Below are 19,258 nucleotides of genomic sequence, written 5' to 3'. Positions count from 1 at the left end.
AAGCTGATAAATTATATTATAGTGCATTTATCGTACACTAAATATTTTTTTACATTAATATGGGTTATGTTTTTCATCATTGAAATCTTTTGATTCAACTTTCATTGCAATGTTTGCTAGTGGTTTTGTTCATCATAAACATTAAAAAAGAACGGAAAGACGATTCATCGAACCAGTACCAAAGAGAAAGGGCTTGGTTTGCTTCGAATTTCGCGCAAAGCTACACAAGGGCTATCTGCGCTTACCGTCCCTAATTTAGCAGTGTAAGGCTAGAGGGCAAGCAGCTAGTTATCACCACCCACCGTCCACTCTTGGGCTATTCTTTTACCAATGAAATTGATTGATCGTCACATTATAACTCCCCCACGGTTAAAAGGGCGAATATGTTTGATGTGACGGGATTTGAACCCAAGACCCTCGAGTTTCGAGTCGAGTGCTTTAACCACCTGGCCATGCCGGATGTAAGAGAAAGGAAAAAAGCCTCTTATCAACACTTATTCAAATTTAACGGATATAAAAATGAACAGTTTCACTCCATATTTACGCCTGTTCTACAGTGACTGTATTTTTTGCATGTTTGATTAAAACTAATTGTACCCCTCACTTTCGTTCGCGCTTTTTGTAATATCCTTCATGAGCTTGAGGTAAGCTTACGGGCTTACATCGCTAAAATCCCCGTTCTGCTTCCCTATAGTGGACACAGCAGATACCCCATTGCGAGTTTTCTCTGAAACATTAACAGATTTTTGTCTTAATTATAGTTAATTAAGACATAAGTCTCTATTTACCCTATGGCGTCTTTTGTGTCTGTTTTAATGATATATATGACTGAAACGTACGTGTTTGTTATAAATGCACGTTTTTTTTTCCATTCTGCTTAAATTATGGTTATTATAATCTACTATCAGTTTCGTAACCTGTGAGGCTCAAATGTCCTAGAACAAGGCGTAAGCCGAAACGCCAGGCAGAATAAAAACATTATATGAAGTCGTTTTTAGTCTTACTGGAAAAAAAATATATTTAAGTCTGGTTTTCTACTAAATAATAAACAGATATGGAGTTGTGTCACTGGTGCTTAACTAAAACAAAACAAACTAAAAAAATTGCTTTGTATTTACGTCGTAGCTTCTCCTGTGTTTTTATTTCAAGTATATTTGATTAAAACATATGTGTATATTTACACCTGGTATTTTTACCGTTTAACTGACAGAAGTAAAGTTAGATCAGTGATGTTTGATTGAAAAAAGATAGACTCATTAAAAAACTGTACTTTACGTTAACTTGTCTTAGTCTTATGTAATTAAACTTAAAGGTAGGAATTTTCTTACACGCAAATAACCCACCTGATTTAATATTATTGTCACGATATTTTAGTGAAAAGAAACGTATGTAGTAACTTTGGGTTTGGGTAACAACACTGTCATTAACGGTGTTGGACTAGACCAAAGTCAGAGTTGTCTGACCAACTGATAACAGTATTTCTGTTCATTACCGCAATGGCTCATAACTTTTTTGACACCAGGAAAAAACATACTATCAAAGGTTGGAATACTATGGCTGGTTTAAAATAAACGGTAAAGAATTAATTTTTTCTTCCCGACTTACTGATTTAGGTTTGTTTGTTTTTGAATTTTGTACAAAGTTATACAAGGGCTATCTGCCATAGCCATCCATAACTTACCAGTTTAAAGGAAGAAGGAATGCAGGGACCTATCATTGCCTACTACCAACGCTTGCGCTACTCTTTTTACCAACGCATAGTGTGATTGAACGTCACATTATAGCACCCTCATGGCTGAAAAGGCGAAGATGTTTGAGGAAAACGGAGATTCGAGCCCGCGACCCTAAGATTGCCATGCGAGCGCTCTAACCACATGGCCATGCCAGACCTAGGAAAATGTAATTAACATTTTATAGTTCGAAAACACTGTGGAACAGAACATTAAATATAATTTGTTTGTTTTTGAATTTCTCGCAAAGCTACACGACGGTTATCTCGGCTATCCGTTCCTAAATTAGCAGTGCAAAATCAGAGGGAAGGCAACTAGTCATCATCACCCACCGCCAAACTCTTGGGCTACTCTTTTAACAACGAATAGGGGGATTGACTGTCACATAATGCCCCCACGGCTGAAAGAGCAAGCATGTTTGGTTGACGAGAATTCGAACCCACGACCCTCGGAGTACGAGTCAAGTGCCTTAACCACCTGGCCATGTTGGGCTTTAAGTATCGTAACAGTAAACCATAAAATAGGCGAGTTACTCATTTGAAAAAAAGAAAAATAATAAATCAAGAATGTAAGATTTTGCAGTGCAATAATATTTTGTTTGTTGGATTTAGCGCAAAGCTATTATAGTAGTAACAATGTGCTCTATTCACAACAAATAAGTGAATTTCAAATTTTATCGTTGTAAATCCGTATAGTTACCACTGACTCAAAAGATAATATCTCTAAAGAGTGGTTGTCAGCTTAAAAAAAGACATAAAACTAAAAAGAAAGCCAGACTATGATACTTTACAATATGAAGATATTAAACTGAAGAGACAAATATCACATTACGAAGTCACTCAAAAGAGGGGTTATTGACGAAAATAAAAATAAAATCTACACTGTGAGCAATATTTTTTACTTTACTATTAATATCTTAAGGATCTAAGTGACCAAAGGTGATATCAATAACAAAATCAAAATTCTGTTTATTCATTAAAAACAAAGGTGCAAGAACAAATATTTGTAGTACAAAAAATAGTGGGGAACACTACTTTCAGAGGTCATAAACTTACATACCAGACTAGTTTTAATTAAAGCAAAACAAAAACTGAAATACATTTTCAGTACTATGAGTTTTAAGTGTTCAACAGGTTTGTTAAAAAATTATGAAAATTCTGCACTCCAACTGCGATGTGAGATAATGAAGGTCAGTGATATCCAGTGAATGTTGCAGTCTTACACTACTAAATTAGGGATTGCTAGCACAGTTAGCCCTCGTGTAGCTCTGCGAGAAATTCAAACCAAGCCAAACCTTTTGTCACTTACAATGGTGAATGATTGTTACCTTCAGAGTCTTGTTCTGTAAGAACAAAAGGAGGAACACTAATGTATGCTTTTGTTAAAAGTTATAAGTCTTTTGCGTTTTATGATACCTAATCAAATATCTGCGATAAATTGTGATGTTTTTTGTTGACATAAAGCTATAATGATCTCATGTAGTAGATGAACATATATTGTGGTCGATGTTGTCTATAGCAGCTGTTGTAAAATACGCCAAGACAGAGTTTCTTTGGGCATACCTCCATTCTGGTTTAAATACATACATTGTTTACTATTACAGTGTTTAAAGTCATTATGTTATCATAATGAACGGACAATACTTGTTTGTACAGCTTATCAATAAAACCATGATTCCTCGTTTCTGTATGTATCATTCATCCTGTGCAAGATATGATGGAGAGATATTATAGATCTACTGCGTGTGGAAAATTTTACAACTCAAATTTAAACACTGTGACATGCTTAATGTAGTCTAAGATTAAACCACGTTATTAGATTCAGTTTGGGTATTAGGACCCTCAAGTATTGCTTTTACTTATGTTATGAGAGACGGAGACACAAATACCTGTTGAGAATTCTTTACAAGTGCTATATTATAGACAAACCTAGTTGAACATGTGTCTATGAACAACCTTTGCTGCTTGTAAAAATGCATTGGTGTCTTTTTACACATGTTTGTTTGAGTGCATATTCAATGTCTTCATGGAACACTGTTTGTTTATTCAGTGATGACCGCCAAAATTCTTTCTTAAAGTTGGTAGTATGAACTTGGCCAAATGTATCTGCTTCTGATTGGTTGAGACGCGTACGGCCAATTCAAACACAGGAACTGCACGATTATCTGCACATGAGTCTTATATATGTGTTACTAGTTCAGCAAGTATAATATCTTGAAGTACCTTGTGCATGGTTTCTATAACCGTGCACAGTATTTTATTGTAAAATACAGTCAAACACTACAAATACTAAAGTGTCTCCTGTAATATCGTATCTACAGCACTTAGCCTAACAAGCAGTGTAGTATTCAAGTCTAGGATACATCTACGTACTCTAGTTTCCATATTGAAGGCACAATCTCCGTGGACACCACCCAAGGCTTCTCCCATGGAGAAACCTTTTTTTCTGGCACTTCATTCGTACGTGTACCACAGCTTAATCTGTACTTTTGTTTGAGATATTACGTTGTTGAACGTGAGCACTTTCTCTGCTATTCCTTTCTTTAGATGTTCCTGTATTATTATGCTACTTTGCTTTACGAATACGTAAAGTTTCTTCGATGTCGCTTTCTTCATCTGTGAAAATATTTCGTAGAAACATTATTGACATATATTTCTACCGCACCAAATCTAACAAATATATGCAATCAGGACAAGCTTTTGAGTTTCATATTTGTAGTAATATGTCAAACATTTGCTCTTATTGAATAACATATATCATACATGACCAGTCGAGAACGTCATTTTCGGGCTACCTCAGCTCTATAAGCTAAGACAGGTCGATTGCAGGTAATCACTCATCTCATACTAAAATGATACTTCATAAACGAGTGTGTCTTTCTGAAAAAATCAGATATCCTCCATCTGTCATATTTTTCTTGTTAAATTTCCAGTTATTTGCTGAAACTTTAATTTTTTTTCGATCTACGTCACAGAATAATAACTTATCAGCATGCCCAACAGAAAAACAGAAATGTGATTTGTGCATGCGTTAGGATGAGAATATTTGTATTAAGAAATATATCTTACGTTCTCGACGCCACACAATTAATTTTGCCTTTGCAAATAGTAACATATAATTGACTTCTAAACACTATGCAGTCTGAACTCCTAATGAGGTGCATCTTAAACATAATTTTACTTCTTCTCCTGGCGACTTATATATAAATACACATGTAAAACCGCACACAAACAGCTTTAGATTTGTGAAGATCCATAATTACAGTATCGCCGCTAGCATAATCATTTAAAATGATAAGCTGTTGAAACACAAGTAGAAAAACAATGCTGTTGTTATACGTGTTACTTACAGACAGACGTATGTGTTGGATTGGAATATTCTTAATATTATGTAATGTCTTTTTATATTTTCAGGTCGTAATGCAGTGTGTGGACAGAATTTTAATGAACGATTTACTAAAGAAAGAACCAGCATCTAACGAACAAGTAAGTCTTTTTTTTTTACTTCTTTAATCAATGTACGTTTCCGATAAGTCAATATACTATTCAGTAAAAGCTTTAAAACATATATATGTTTTCAGAGTTTTAAAAATGTAAAAGGCAAAGTGCCCATTTCTAACAAAAGTGATTGTCATATATTTGTAATAAAGTGTTCTTAATAAAACCTGAACGTTGAAAATAAAAACAAATTGAGGAACTATCACTAATTTTTTTTAAAATCTAACGATATAATAAACATAACTCTTGGATGAAAATTCCTTACAGTTTTCTAACTTTCTGATATATTTTTTACTATGTGTAAATTAGCGATGCAAATTGTTGTAAGCCAAATATTCAGTTACTCTTAGGTTGAAGGCACTATGTAGCACACTTTTGTAAGATGTGCTTACTCTATGACACTCCCACTTGTACACTATAATATAATATACATAGCATAACTGATAACATAATACTATTATTTATTTAATAAATGTTTAAAGTAAGTTTTATTATTGTAATAATTGCGTCATATTATACCTGGTTTTTCCAAGTTATAAAACTATTCATTCTAATAACATCAATTAGTTCAGAAGCTGCTTTAAAAATTAAAATTTGAATGATTATTTTGTAATTCAACCCAAAGCATCACAATAGGCCATCTGTACTGTTCCCACCAAGGGTATCGCAATCCGGTTTTTAACATTATAAGTTCGCAAACATACCATTGTGCCACAAGAAGGCGGTGAGTGATTGTGCAAAAATAAAAATACATGTTAAAATATTTTATACATAACAATAGATGACAGAATAGCATGGTCAAATTCAAAGAAAATCGTTTTCATACACTGAATATTTCGAAAAATATCTAAATTATTTCACCAATAAGTATTTGGAAATTAAGTTGCTTTAAGAAACATTTCAATGAATTAAGCAATCTTAAATTACACATAAGTGTAATTACCATTAGATAGAATTATAAAGTCTGCATTTAGAATATGAGAAAATCTTAATTATGTTGAATAATTTTCTTACAAGTAACAGCTTGGATGTGATTATATTTCCGATGTGTTTCAGTAAATACTGCAGTGAGTGTAAATATACTAAAGGCTGATGATGTAAGCATAACAAAGAGAGAATGCTGAGATCTGTTGGTCTACCAGCTTCCCTCACCTGTGCTAATCTTATATACACCTTAAGTGTTACGTCTTGCGATTTAGAATGATTTTAACAACCAACCGTATGTTTAAACAGTATATATTAAACAGCAAGGGATTAAATGCCAAACTAAATTAGTAGAAGTTATACGGTAAACTCCATTCTTTATTTATTAGTGTAAAAATATTGACTTTGTTATTTTTAACTGTATTTATTATTTTTATGCACGTTTATGACCAATATATGGTCTGGAATGTCAGCTTTACCGGATGAGTTTTATTTATCCTCCAAAATTAATTATTTTAATTATTTCTACTTTAATTCTATATTTTGTTACTGGGGTAAGTAATTTCCCATAAATGGCAGGAGACCGTGAGTGATAGTGTTAACGATAAAATCGATATTTGTTTCCTTCGAATTTCGCGCAAAGCTATACAAGGATTATTTGCGCTAGCCGTCCCTAATTTAGCAGTGAAAGATTAAATAGAAGACAGCTAGTCACCACCACCCATTACCTGCCAATTCTTAAGCTACTCTTTTACCAATGAATAGTGGGACTGACCATTACATTATAACACATCTTCGGCTGAAAGGGCGCACATACTTGATGTGATCGGTATTCGAACCCGCAATTCGAATATTGTGAGTCAAGCGCCCTAACCATCTGGCCGTTCCGAGCGAGAATCAATAAGACCGACACTGTTAAACTGCTCTTGCTATTGTTGTTTGTAGTTAAGAATAAAGATACACAAGGGACTATCTTTGCTCGTCTACCATAGGTGCCGAAACCCGATTCCTGGAATTATAAGTCCGCAGATATATTGCTATACCACTTTAGGTTGGAGCAAATCTACTCTTAATTTGGTATTTTAAAATGATTTACTTGCTAACATAGGTGAACACACATAGATGGTGTGTTCTTCCTTCATCGCCGTGTTGGTGAAATTTAAGCATCAGGTGTAGGTAGCGTACCCACTGTTCTCTTGTATTATTCATATTTCGTGAACGAAAAGTAAACAAATCAGATAAATAGATATCTATACACAGAATATTTTTATTAAGTTAACAGGATTCTTAATTAACAAGTAGTTAATTTTGAACAGTTGATTGTCTAATTTAGAACGTGTTAATAATCTTAAAGCAAAATCAAACGTACAAACCAGAGAAAACAACAGATGTTGGTTAATGGCACCGTAAGATATCGCAACTAGAGCAAAATGATAACTTTGAGAGAATATTTTATATTATAAAAATATTTACTAAAGTAACAAATTGGTAAGTTATATTAGTTTCAGTAGTCATTCTGCTTTAGGTAATTATTTGTTTTCATAAAATGAATAAATGTCAAAATATAAATAAAGTGGAATAATTGATTGACTTACTCTACCAGAAGACCCTTTCTGTTCACAATACGAATTTTCTGAGATCACTTTCATTTGAAGTTTTTAAAATTTAGTGTGGTGCTTCAAAGTTAACAAACACACTTTGACACATATTGTCTTTGTATTAACTTATCAGAGCCTCAGGTACTTCCAAACCCTCATTCTTGCTCTACAACAGTTTATTATGAAGTATACATGGGAATTAGCGACATGCCCCAACTTCATGGGTGAGAAAAAAAACTTATTTTATTACAGTTATTTCATTATTACAACAGTAGTTTCTCTATCTTTCAATCTCTGTCTGCATGATGGCTGTCTGTTTTTTATATTTATATCAATCTTATAATTGTATATTATTTTCTTTCTTTCTATCTGAACCGTTTGTTTTCTAAACCCTCTCTATGTTCTTTTTTTCTGTTTGAAAAGTATTTGCTTTCTTACTCTCTGTCTAATAACTCTCTGTTTGATATCAATGTTACAGTTTTTGTTACATTTCTCTTTGATAGCTGTATATTTGTCTGATGGCTATTCGTATAGATACGTGTATGCATACGCAGTTATTAATCAGATGATGTGATATTTATCTGTACAGAAATTAATTAGTTGTTATTTTCTACCTATGTCTTTCTAAAGTATATTGCGTTTACAGATTGTTCACGATTGCTAAGTTTATATGATCTATAATTGCAGAGAATATGATGATTTCATATCATTGTAAATGTTTTGTTTAGTATGTATCAGTGTATAATGCTAGAACTGTTATTTTCAAGAATAAACACCATGAATCTTCATTTTTATTGTTTTTACGAGAAAGTCACTTTGTTTAGTTTAAGATTAACTGTACAGACACTTTCTTTTTTTTAAAACGCTATTGAACTGTTAATCTTTCAAATGTACTGTATTGGTAGTTATTTTCATTTTTTTAAAACAAACTGTGCGAGATATAAAGCTATATTTAGGCAGAAAGACATCTTCAGGTTTATATAAGTAAAGTTACACTCACTTATTCAAATGAAAGCAATTTCTGAAGCCAAAAAAAGCTTTCTGGAACAATCTAGCGAGATGGTGTAACACTTTGAAATATCTGACTGGATTAATTCACTCTTGGACAATGTTACTGGATTAATCTTTTCTTGGGACAATGCGAAAGAAAATAATTGTTGGACAACATTACCGAAACAATTTTAGATTATTCTTGGGACAATGTGAAAGAATTTAATTATTGGGCAACATTACTCAAAAAAAAAAAAAAAGAAGTGTAAATTATTACTGGGACTATGTGAAATAAGTTAATTGTTGGACAACATTACATAAACAAGTTTAAATCATTCTTGGGACAATGAAAAATAATTTAATTATTGGACAACATTGCCGAAACACGTTTACATGATTTTTGAGACAGTGTAAAAGAAATGAATTGCTGGATGACATTACTAAAACAAGTTTAAGCTATTATTGGGACATTGTGTTATTACTCTTAGATCCACCTCTTTGTTCCGCTAATATATTTTTGTTGTCGCAAATATTTTTTTTAAAAAAGTAATAAAAGTTCAATATAATTGTATTAATAGTTTAGATGACAATTACTTTTGTTTCTTTAGTGTGTTAATTACTTTATTTTTTAATTTTGAAATAGCACCAAATCATCATGGTTACCAAGCAGTGCTAACTCGTCACAATTACCAAATTTCCGATAAATTAGTGACCTACAATAAGTGTAAAAATACTCCTGAACGTGAGAGTTGTGCAGGTATAGGAATGTTTGGTATGTTACAGTGTTTACTATTCCTTAAATGTATTCAAAATGTACTCTAAACTATCGAGTGTAATCTTTTTTGTATTAGTGTGTGGACACACATTAGCTGTTCACTATCATAGCAAATATGTGTTTTTAATTTGTTTCTATACTGGCAAAGAGCAGCAAAACATTTACGGTCAAATTAGTATTTTTGCTACACTGTTTATTTAAATACAGGATTTCTAGGGCAATACAAAATAATTTTAACTGTAGATACCTAAATCTTTAACTTACAAGTCCACTTGTCTTAGGCCTAACATTTGTTAAATCCCTGACAAGTACGGCCCATATTCGATAAGAGTTAAATTAATACTATAACTTGAATACGTTTTTTTCTAGTTTAGTTAGGTCTAAACCTTACCGTACTTAACAATGTCACTGTACAAACTTATAATGCGATTCTATGACCCAACGTTATACCTTTCTAAAATTTTTGATAAGCTTTTAATATGTTGTTGTACAAAACGACAACTGAAGTATTTTTGCGTTCACCTTTTTACTTCCATCCTTCGAAGCGTGTGCGCATGAGCATTTAGATAGTAAGGAGAGCACACATTTTCCAGACAGACGAAAACTTAATATTGTTATGACAGACATATTATAAAAACAAAACGAGCTGGGATTGCCCATCTATGAATAATGTGCCATATTGATCTCACAAAAAATAACTTCTTTTTTGTTTCTCCTATTGTTGTAATAATTCCACAAGTTTAAAAATTATTCATTCTCACGCATTGCAAGCTGATTTTTTTTTTTTACTTTTTTCAAACAGACCAGTTTATTTACAATGACATTATGGTAGTTACATATAGTTAAATCAGCCAAGAACGGATTCCCTATTTATATTACATAAAACTAAAAGGATTTAATGTCCAAAAAGTCATAATAATTAATAATTTGTCTCAAAATATCATTTTCAAGGCTTATTTTAGAATCAGTGGCGAGGGTTAGAGAAGGCTCAGTCACAAAACCCAAGGTCTTAATGAAGGCCCATTGATAATTTTATTCTATGTAAAATTACTTGGAATGTAAGGCCCAAACAATTACTAGCCTCTAGGCCTACACAGCCTTAAATCCGCCACTGGTTAAAACGTCACTGTTAAATGTTCACTTGAGTTGGTAAACGGAAGAACAGACTGAACGTGAAAGTATAAGAAAAGTCTTGAATGATTACACATAATAAAATATCAATAACATATTCAAATTATCTATGATAAACTGTTTTATTCCGAGGCTTTGTTTTAAATACATAACATCATTCTGCAAAGTAAACTATTACAAGAAGATAACTGTGTTTAATATTATGTAATAAAGTTTAACTTTAGGTCATTTATATGAATAAGTACAGGATATGGATTTTCCTTGTATTATATTATTCGCCTTTGGTAACAGTTCAGGTTTAGTTTCCTTGTGGTTACTTAGAACAAGGCATAAGTGTTTTTATTATGCTTATATGCTTTAAAGGTTAAGCTATGATGCTTTTATTATGTTCATTATTTAATTTCATTTGAACATGTTTTCGTTTACTGTTAAAGTTTCGTTGTTCTGCGTTCATCACTGAATATGTGTTGTTCTTTAACTTGTCTGTATTAATGCTGTTGTTATAAATATTATTGAAGTTATATTTTATTGGTTTAAATAATTTCAAAATAACTGTAATTATTCTCTTTCTTCTATTTTACGGTTCTTTTTCCTGCCAGTGTTCTTTGAATTATTTGTTTAAATATGAGATAGTTTGTCTTGAATTTCTCGCATAGTCATACGAGGACTAGCCGTTCTTAATTTAGCAGCATAAGCTAGAAAGGATAGCAGACAATTACCACCCATTCTTGGGCTACTCTTTTACCAACAAATACTGAGATTGATAGCACATCATAATACTAGACAACTGAAAGAGTAAGTTTGTTTGGTGTGACGGAGATTCGAACCCTCGCAACTCAGAAGAGGAGTCCAGCACCCCTAACCACCTGGCCATGGCGGGCCTCGTTTTTATGGTTATATCTGAGAACCTCAAGTTTAAAACAGTTTCATTAAAAACCACCAAAAGTTTCAGAACGGATTAATCTCTTCCTCAATGTCAGTAAAAAGGTTAATGTCATTTCAGTTTATTCTTATAAACCATACAGAACTGACGTTTACTGAGAACCATTAAGTTACATCGGGAACAATGGAACATTTAGTTTTATTAAACTATCAATTGCTGACCTGTTACCACAGTCACATTTGTCAAACATCAACTATGCTTCAAATAATTCATATAAATACGATTTGGCCTCCGTCATTTTTTGTTGAAATGTTTTTTAGACCTATTATACTTCAGACTTAGAGTTCATGCAAAGAGAGTTAATATCTATTTACAAGAATGACACGCATAAGTTACTTCAGTGATGAAACCTTGGGCACGCACACACACGATAAATTTGGTTCTCATCTTATTCTTGACTATTCGACAGTAAAGTGTTGCTAAGGTATAATAAAGACCAAAAGAATACATATAAAAGCCTTTTTCCTGGAAGGGTATTAGCGCCACAAGGTTGTTAAGCGATGTAGAATTAAAGGATGCAATGCTATGGATAGAAGCGGTAAAACATTTACAGCAAAGTATTTCAGACAGCAATGAACTTCGAAACCAAATTCCTAAGTTGATTCAGAGCACCACCCCATCTTCAAAGTAAAGGTTATGGTTAAGAAAGAGAGACATGAGATTTAAGAAGCCATTGCGATAAAAATAAATGTATTACCTTACAGTTAACAACAAAATAAACAAAGGTTTAAAGCTGACGACATTTGCTGAACTTTCAGCTACGCTTTGAAATCAATGGACATTTTCATGACGAAGAAAAGTAAATCACAGAATCTCACTCGACTACACTTGTTTAGATGTCCGATGCAAATGCAATAAACTTTAAGGTTTGTTCAAACATGCTCGTCCTTTAAGCCGTGGGGGTGTTATAAAGTGATGCTCAATCCTACTATTCATTGGTAAAAGAATAGCCCAAGAGTTGGCGGTGGGTGATGATGACTAGCTGCCTTCCTTCTAGTTTTACACTACTAAATTAGGTGCGGCTAGCGCAGATAAACCTCGAGTAGCTTTGCGCGAAATTCAAAACAAATTAAACTGTTCAAACATGGTCTTGGAAACCTACGTCACCGCAAATTAGAGATATATCTTTGGTAAGATATGTATTGTAAGACTGAAACCGCTACTATTACAATATTGTAAAATAGTTCAAATCAGACCACAAAAGCAAAATCTAATTAGTAGTCAAAGGTTCTAAGTAAATCGAAAAACTTTGAACACTGTTTTATGAATTTACATAAAAATGAGAGATAACCGAAATATCTATCAGTAAATCTGCTTTCTACATTACATTATCTAATATCTCAATATTGTGTTTATATGTTTAAGATGTTCTCATTAGTGTTTGATCGTTTTTGTAATTGATGTTTGAATTAAATTAGAAAACATAAAACAGTGATGTTAATGTTGACGTTGTTGGACATTTAAATTATGATATAATCATTACATGTTCGATTATGTTATTAAGAGCAACTAGGTCTTAACAGAGTAAACGAGTGATATTACTAAAAAAAAAATTCTCCTTACACAGAAAGTTCAAGTAACTGGACTGTATGTGGAGTTCAAGTTTCCGGACTAAAGTATATCTTGACAACGGAGAACGTAATTGTTCGGAGTGTGTTGTTTATTATAACGGTTCATAAGGACGTAGCAACTGGAGGCGAGCTCAACTACGATATTAAATATAATATTACACTGGTGGTATTGGTAAGCAGTCAGCAGATTCAACATTTTCAATTTTATTGGACACCAAAGATTCTTCTCCTTGCCTCTGGTTCGTTACATTTGTAAAATTATTTCTAAAACAATTGAACGTTAATGAACTTTTCAGAAGAGCGTCAACTATGAAACGTAGTTGTAAACCGTCAGTTCGAAAAATAAAACTGATAAACACGGGTATTATTATGTCAGGTTTTCTCATCCACATTTTTATTTGCAGAGATCTTTAAAACTTTATAACAGTATCACACATTTGTTTCTACATTCTGAAAATGACATTTTAACAGAGGCAAAAAAAATAATATTAATTCTTTTGTTGAACTGTATATGATAATGCTCTTTTGATAGAGAAATAGAAAGTAATTCTGTAATATGCTTCAACACAACTTAAATTACTATCAGTTGTGTAAAATTTTCTGTTTTATAATTTTAGACGTCGAGATCTTGATTTAAAAAATGGTTATCGAGTATTTCATCTTCAGTGCTTCGATTGTAATCACTTGGTGAAACCATTAACATTGTCAACATTGTTCTGCAACTTGAAAATAATAATTGTTTGATAAAGACGTTTAACAATAAGTTAAATCTTTAGTTTGGAAGCTTTTAATACTTAAAGCTATATAATGAATGTGATTCATAATATCTCACGTTAATCTGTGTCTCTTAGATTTTGGATTAAAAATATTTTAAAGAAATTATGTTTATTTTGTACTTTATACTATAAGCATTGAATAAAAGCCTGAAATGTCATTACGAATTAGATCAGATGTTCAAGTTTTTCAGCATCGTTAAATTATAGATCACTTCTGTTTAGTATTACAGTTTCTAAAACCGTACATCTGACAAATAATAGTAAATGTTTACCAGTAAAAATAATCGAAAACAGAAATATTCTTGGGACATTAATGAAAACCATGAAATGGCTTCTGAATTCTAAACTTATAGTTGATTTTACAAACATAGTGAGCTTGAGAACCATCTGAGGGATGCGATTTATGGTTCAGCAAGCTGTGTGAATTAAAACTTAAAACGTTGTAACAGTTAATACATAAGTAATATTCCAACGATGCACCACTGTAAAATAAATTAAAATCTTTTTAATTCACCTCTTTACTCACTGAGTTATTTCTACATTGTTTGTGCAGAATATAAACGAATCAAAATATAAACATAATTCTGCAGAATCTGATTAAACTGTCAAAAGGAGAGTGAGAAATCATTTTAATATTTCACACTTTTGACGTGGCAGCATTTTAACATTAAGAAAAGCATAAGACGTTTCTCAACACAAATAATAACAATTTCTGTAAGCTTTCAGCCTCTGTGCTGGAGGATTTCGTTAAATTCGATAAATTATTGGAATAAATATTATATTCTTATCGAAAAGAAATTCCTATAAGCAATGGAATACAAAAGTATTTTTAACTTATTCGCTCATTTAGATGGAAAGAGAGTGCGTGTGAAAACAGTTGGTTTATTACATTCAGTTGTTTATTGATAGAAATACTGAATTTTTGTCAATTGTTCAAAACCATCTATCAAGTTGAAGTTATTTGTATACGAAGATTTCCATCGCGTAGTGTCTTTCACAACAACATAGCATGTATCAAATTGATGACAAACATAATCAACGAGAAAGAAACAGTAAAGCTGCATATAACGTATTTTGTTTTTAGCAAATGTTCATCTCGTTGCTTTCCTGGACTTGTTTAATAGGAAGTAATTGTAGATTTAGTGCGTAGTTTACCTTTTTCACAGGCTTAACGTTTGGAATATTGGCTTAAAAAACGTATTGCTAACAATAGTAAAATACACATTATAGAAGGTCGGAATAGCTTATATTTTTCGGAAATTAAGTTAATTATTTTCTTTTTATAGGATTCGGTCTCAGATGACTATATCACCGAATGTGCAACCATGTGGAAAAATAGCAGGTTGGTCATCGTGTAATCTTATTTTGTATAAGTTAGTACCACTAGGAAGCTACACAAAAATAAGAACAACTAACAAACAAAGAAGCAATCTTTTCATAGTGTTTGCGAACGCTTTTATTTTTTGTTCGTGACATTTTTTATAACTATACGTTTTATCGTGTTTTTTATTAGTTTAGCAAAGCTATAAGAATTTTGCTCTTCACGAAAGTTCTACTTTTAGTGTGGAAGGTTGGACAAAGTTTTTTCTCTTTCGCATCAGAAAGCTTTTACTGTCTGCAAGGATATGTTGAGGAAATTGATGTGATGCTGTGCGTGCGCGTGTGTGAGGGGAGGAGAATATAGAGGATGAAACCAGTAACGAAATATTGATGCTACCAGAGTAATACAAATAAATACGCGGAGAGGATAGAGAGAAAAAACAACAGCTACCAACAACAACAAACACCAAACTATCAAGCTTCCTGCTATTCTCCGATCATATAAATTTTATGTAGCAATTAACGACATGGTTGATCCAATTGTATACTAACTTCCATATTTTTTTATAGAGCAGTGAGACCGTTAAATCAAATATTTCGTTAGTAGAAACACGACTCTGACTGAGTAAAATCACATCCTATCCATTGTTTAACATGTATGTGTATATTAGTTTTTGTAGTTAATAACGATTTAGAACATCACATTTCCAACTCTCGAAATACACGAGTTAGGTTGGAGTTAATATGGAGGAATCCACTCTGAGATTAATAAAGTTTAGAGGCTACTTGAAATGGTGACTAAAGGAACTTTATTTAGAAGTTTAATACAGTAAAGAAAACGTACAGTGTTTTGATTTGTCTTATCATCATTAGGTATCTGTTTTATGTTAGTGAGTATGATAAACACTATTATTGTATATAGGGAATTTAAATGAAATGTTCTTTGATATATTTCTTTTATTATTGTTAAATGTTTGTGTATATCTCTAATTTTTATTTATTTTCATATTTAAAAGCAATTTGTACAAACTACAAATTATATTCACTGTTGTAACTAATGCTATTTGCTCGGTTTTATAAGAATTTGGAAGTTTGACGAGTGTCAACTAGTAGAACAACTAGACAGGCATGTAACATGCACTTGCAGTGAAGTTGGTGTGGTGGCTGTAGTTGGTAGAAGAAGGCCTCCAACAGAAGTAAGTAGATGAAAATTTGCACTGTCACGCGAATGTAATGTCACATCTATATTTGCTCTAATTTAGTTATTTTCTGAAAGTGGGAGCAGATTGGTTCAGTGGTAGAGCTCCATACTTTAAAGCTGATAAGTTCCGTCCAAATCCTTGTCATACTATAAAATATTTTCCTGTCACTTTTCGCTCAAAACTGTAAAATAAGGTACGGCTACAGACAATCTTAGCAGCAGTATTTTAAATACAAAAAAGTCGTAATTAACTTCGCAGCAAATCGAATTTATTTTAGACTGACCTTTAATAACTTCAAATTAAACCATTTTTACCTTTACTTATCAACTGTAGGAGGTTTTATATTTATTGTAATTATTGCCCAATAAAACCATAAAAATATTAGATCGTTTGAAGCGATTATAAATAAATACTACTTATTAAGTTTGTAAAAGTACAGTATTATGCTAATGTTTTAGGACATAGTAAAAAAAGATAGATTTCAGAATACTTTCAATGAACAAAGAAAGGTAAATTTCATTAATTTTATTAGTTAGTACAACAGGAAATCAGTGTGAGTGTTTCAATTTGGTAAACAGTTAAAGTTTTTATGTCCCCCATTTGTTTTAATATTTGCAAACACTCTTTCAGGTATTGTTGGGATTTTGCTCCAAAAATATCTAATACGCTTCCATAAAGTTTCTATGGAATTATCTTTTGATCTATCAAATCCCAGACCTGCTCAGTTAGGTTGAGATCGGTCTCTGTGGGAGTCATTGGATCATTTAAACGACTTCATCAGCTTTTTTATTAGCTAAGTAATTTCTGTATAGGTTTGATGAGTGATTGGAGTAATAATCTCCTTGGTGGTGAATTATTTACAAATGACGGATCAGTATCTGGTGGTACTTGCGCTGGTCTATTATTCAATCTATTTTCCAAATATCTTATGGTGCTTCAGAGAAAACTACCCCCACACCATCACACTATTTACCCCATGTTTCAAGGTAGGCGCTATGCATTGAGATATATTTCACCTTTCTTCTGCCGGACGTGCAACCCATGCTTTGAACCAAATATTTAGAACTTAGACTCATCCGTCCATAACACCCTTTTCCAATCATCAACAATCCAGTTTTTGTACTTTATAGCAAATTTCAGTTTCTTGATGGCATTTGCAGATCAAAATAAAGGTGTTTTTTTAACTGCTGCATGACCAAATAATCCATTCTTATTGAGTGTTCTTGATACAGTAGATCTGGAAACACTTTTCTGTAATCTGGTACATGGTCGTTTATCCCATGCTTGCGATCAGTGGTAATCTTCCTTCTGTCTCGAAGGCTGCATTAAGTTTAGGTGTTCTGACTCTTTCTTTCCTATTTTAAAATTTACTTTTCACAGTGGCACGATATAGAGTGTATCTGACAGTGTTTGGAAGAGTATTTCAAGTCTGCACCAATCTGCTGGAAAATCCAACCAATATCACGTAAAGCTTTTATATGAACTCTCCGCTCTACTGATAATTCTCTATGCTTTTTGGTCGTGGCCTGCTAAAAAAACTTAATATATAGTGTTAAACATTATTTTTTTATCAACGTTTATTTGTGGAGTGCCATTAAAATGGGTTCTTCCAGCATATACCGGTACCATATGCCAGCTTCTTTCTATGTAGTTAAGACACCACTTAGAGTACAATTAGAGTTATTTCAGACTTTAAATTTGACCAGTGTGCTAATTCAAGCAAAACCTTATGACATGCATATGGTACAAGTATATGGGGATTCTAAAGAATGATAAGTATGATCACTCTAGCTCATTCAATTATCAACAGGGATCAGTGAATCATTACCATAGTCTTCAAATTTACATTCTGTAATAGCATGGAAGAATTAGTCTCACAACTGGAAAGAATAACAAAATTATCTTGTTCTAACATTTTTGTACAGTACTGTAATTCCATGTTTAAAATTCAGTTAGAAACCTACATTTTCTCAAGCCAATATTTAGACCGTGAAGTTATTTACTTACTACCAGGGAAAATTATATAATATTTAAATGATTTTTTCCAGCATATTATAATATTTCTGTCATGATACTCTAGGAACTTCGTGAAAACAACGCAGTATCATCAGTTATTACAATCGGATGTGCAATATTTCTTGTTGCAATTGCCTTTTCCTTGTTTAGAGTTCCCCTTAATTTCAGGTAAGGTTTATGGTTTACCAACTCTAAATAAATACAAATTAATATATAGAGTCTTATAGAACGTAGTTTAGATAATTAAATACACTTATCAGTGATGAAAAACGTAAATACTTGATTTATCATTAAATTAGTATTTTCCCGTCAACTATATTTTATGCCGCTCAACATTAACAAAATATTTTCAACTTCTATTTTAATTTTAGAATTCGAATTCGCAGATATTGGGGCAATCTTGTCTAAATCGTTATATATATATATCAAGAAATGTGTAGCATTAATACTAGAATAGAAGAAAAACTAAATAAAGCTGCAATTGTTTTACCCTTTTTGCAATATTTGGTAAAAGTTTGAAGTAAAATAAATTTCCCAACTATTATTTATATTGTTATGAGCTGGATTTTTAACAAAGTTCATTAAGACAGAAAAGTTTGGGTCAATACGATATTTATATCTATATTTACCATTTACCAAAGGCTACTGTAGTTTTTTTTTACATTTTAATTCTTTCTTGTTGGCTATTAAATTTATTCATCGACAACACAATAAAATCCATTATGAACTTAGCAGTTTTCCTAAGTTGGATTGTTTGCTTAATTGTTAAAAAAATCAGAATTTGT

General features: G+C 32.2%; 1 protein-coding gene across 1 annotated transcript in view; it reads left to right on the top strand.

Moving 5' to 3' along the window:
• Window positions 1-19,258, top strand: part of LOC143238886 (adhesion G protein-coupled receptor L2-like) — a 69,303-nt gene that overhangs the window by 38,208 nt on the left and 11,837 nt on the right. Inside the window, exons 5-11 of the mRNA XM_076479507.1 lie at window positions 5,144-5,215; window positions 7,883-7,973; window positions 9,383-9,511; window positions 13,156-13,331; window positions 15,222-15,277; window positions 16,337-16,451; window positions 18,538-18,641. Coding sequence (XP_076335622.1) covers window positions 5,144-5,215; window positions 7,883-7,973; window positions 9,383-9,511; window positions 13,156-13,331; window positions 15,222-15,277; window positions 16,337-16,451; window positions 18,538-18,641 — 743 coding nt within the window. The remainder of the gene's footprint in view (window positions 1-5,143; window positions 5,216-7,882; window positions 7,974-9,382; window positions 9,512-13,155; window positions 13,332-15,221; window positions 15,278-16,336; window positions 16,452-18,537; window positions 18,642-19,258) is intronic.

Source organism: Tachypleus tridentatus, chromosome 13 (assembly GCF_004210375.1).
Source record: "Tachypleus tridentatus isolate NWPU-2018 chromosome 13, ASM421037v1, whole genome shotgun sequence".
Lineage (NCBI taxonomy): Eukaryota > Metazoa > Arthropoda > Merostomata > Xiphosura > Limulidae > Tachypleus > Tachypleus tridentatus.
This window is presented reverse-complemented; position numbering and strand designations above follow the sequence as displayed.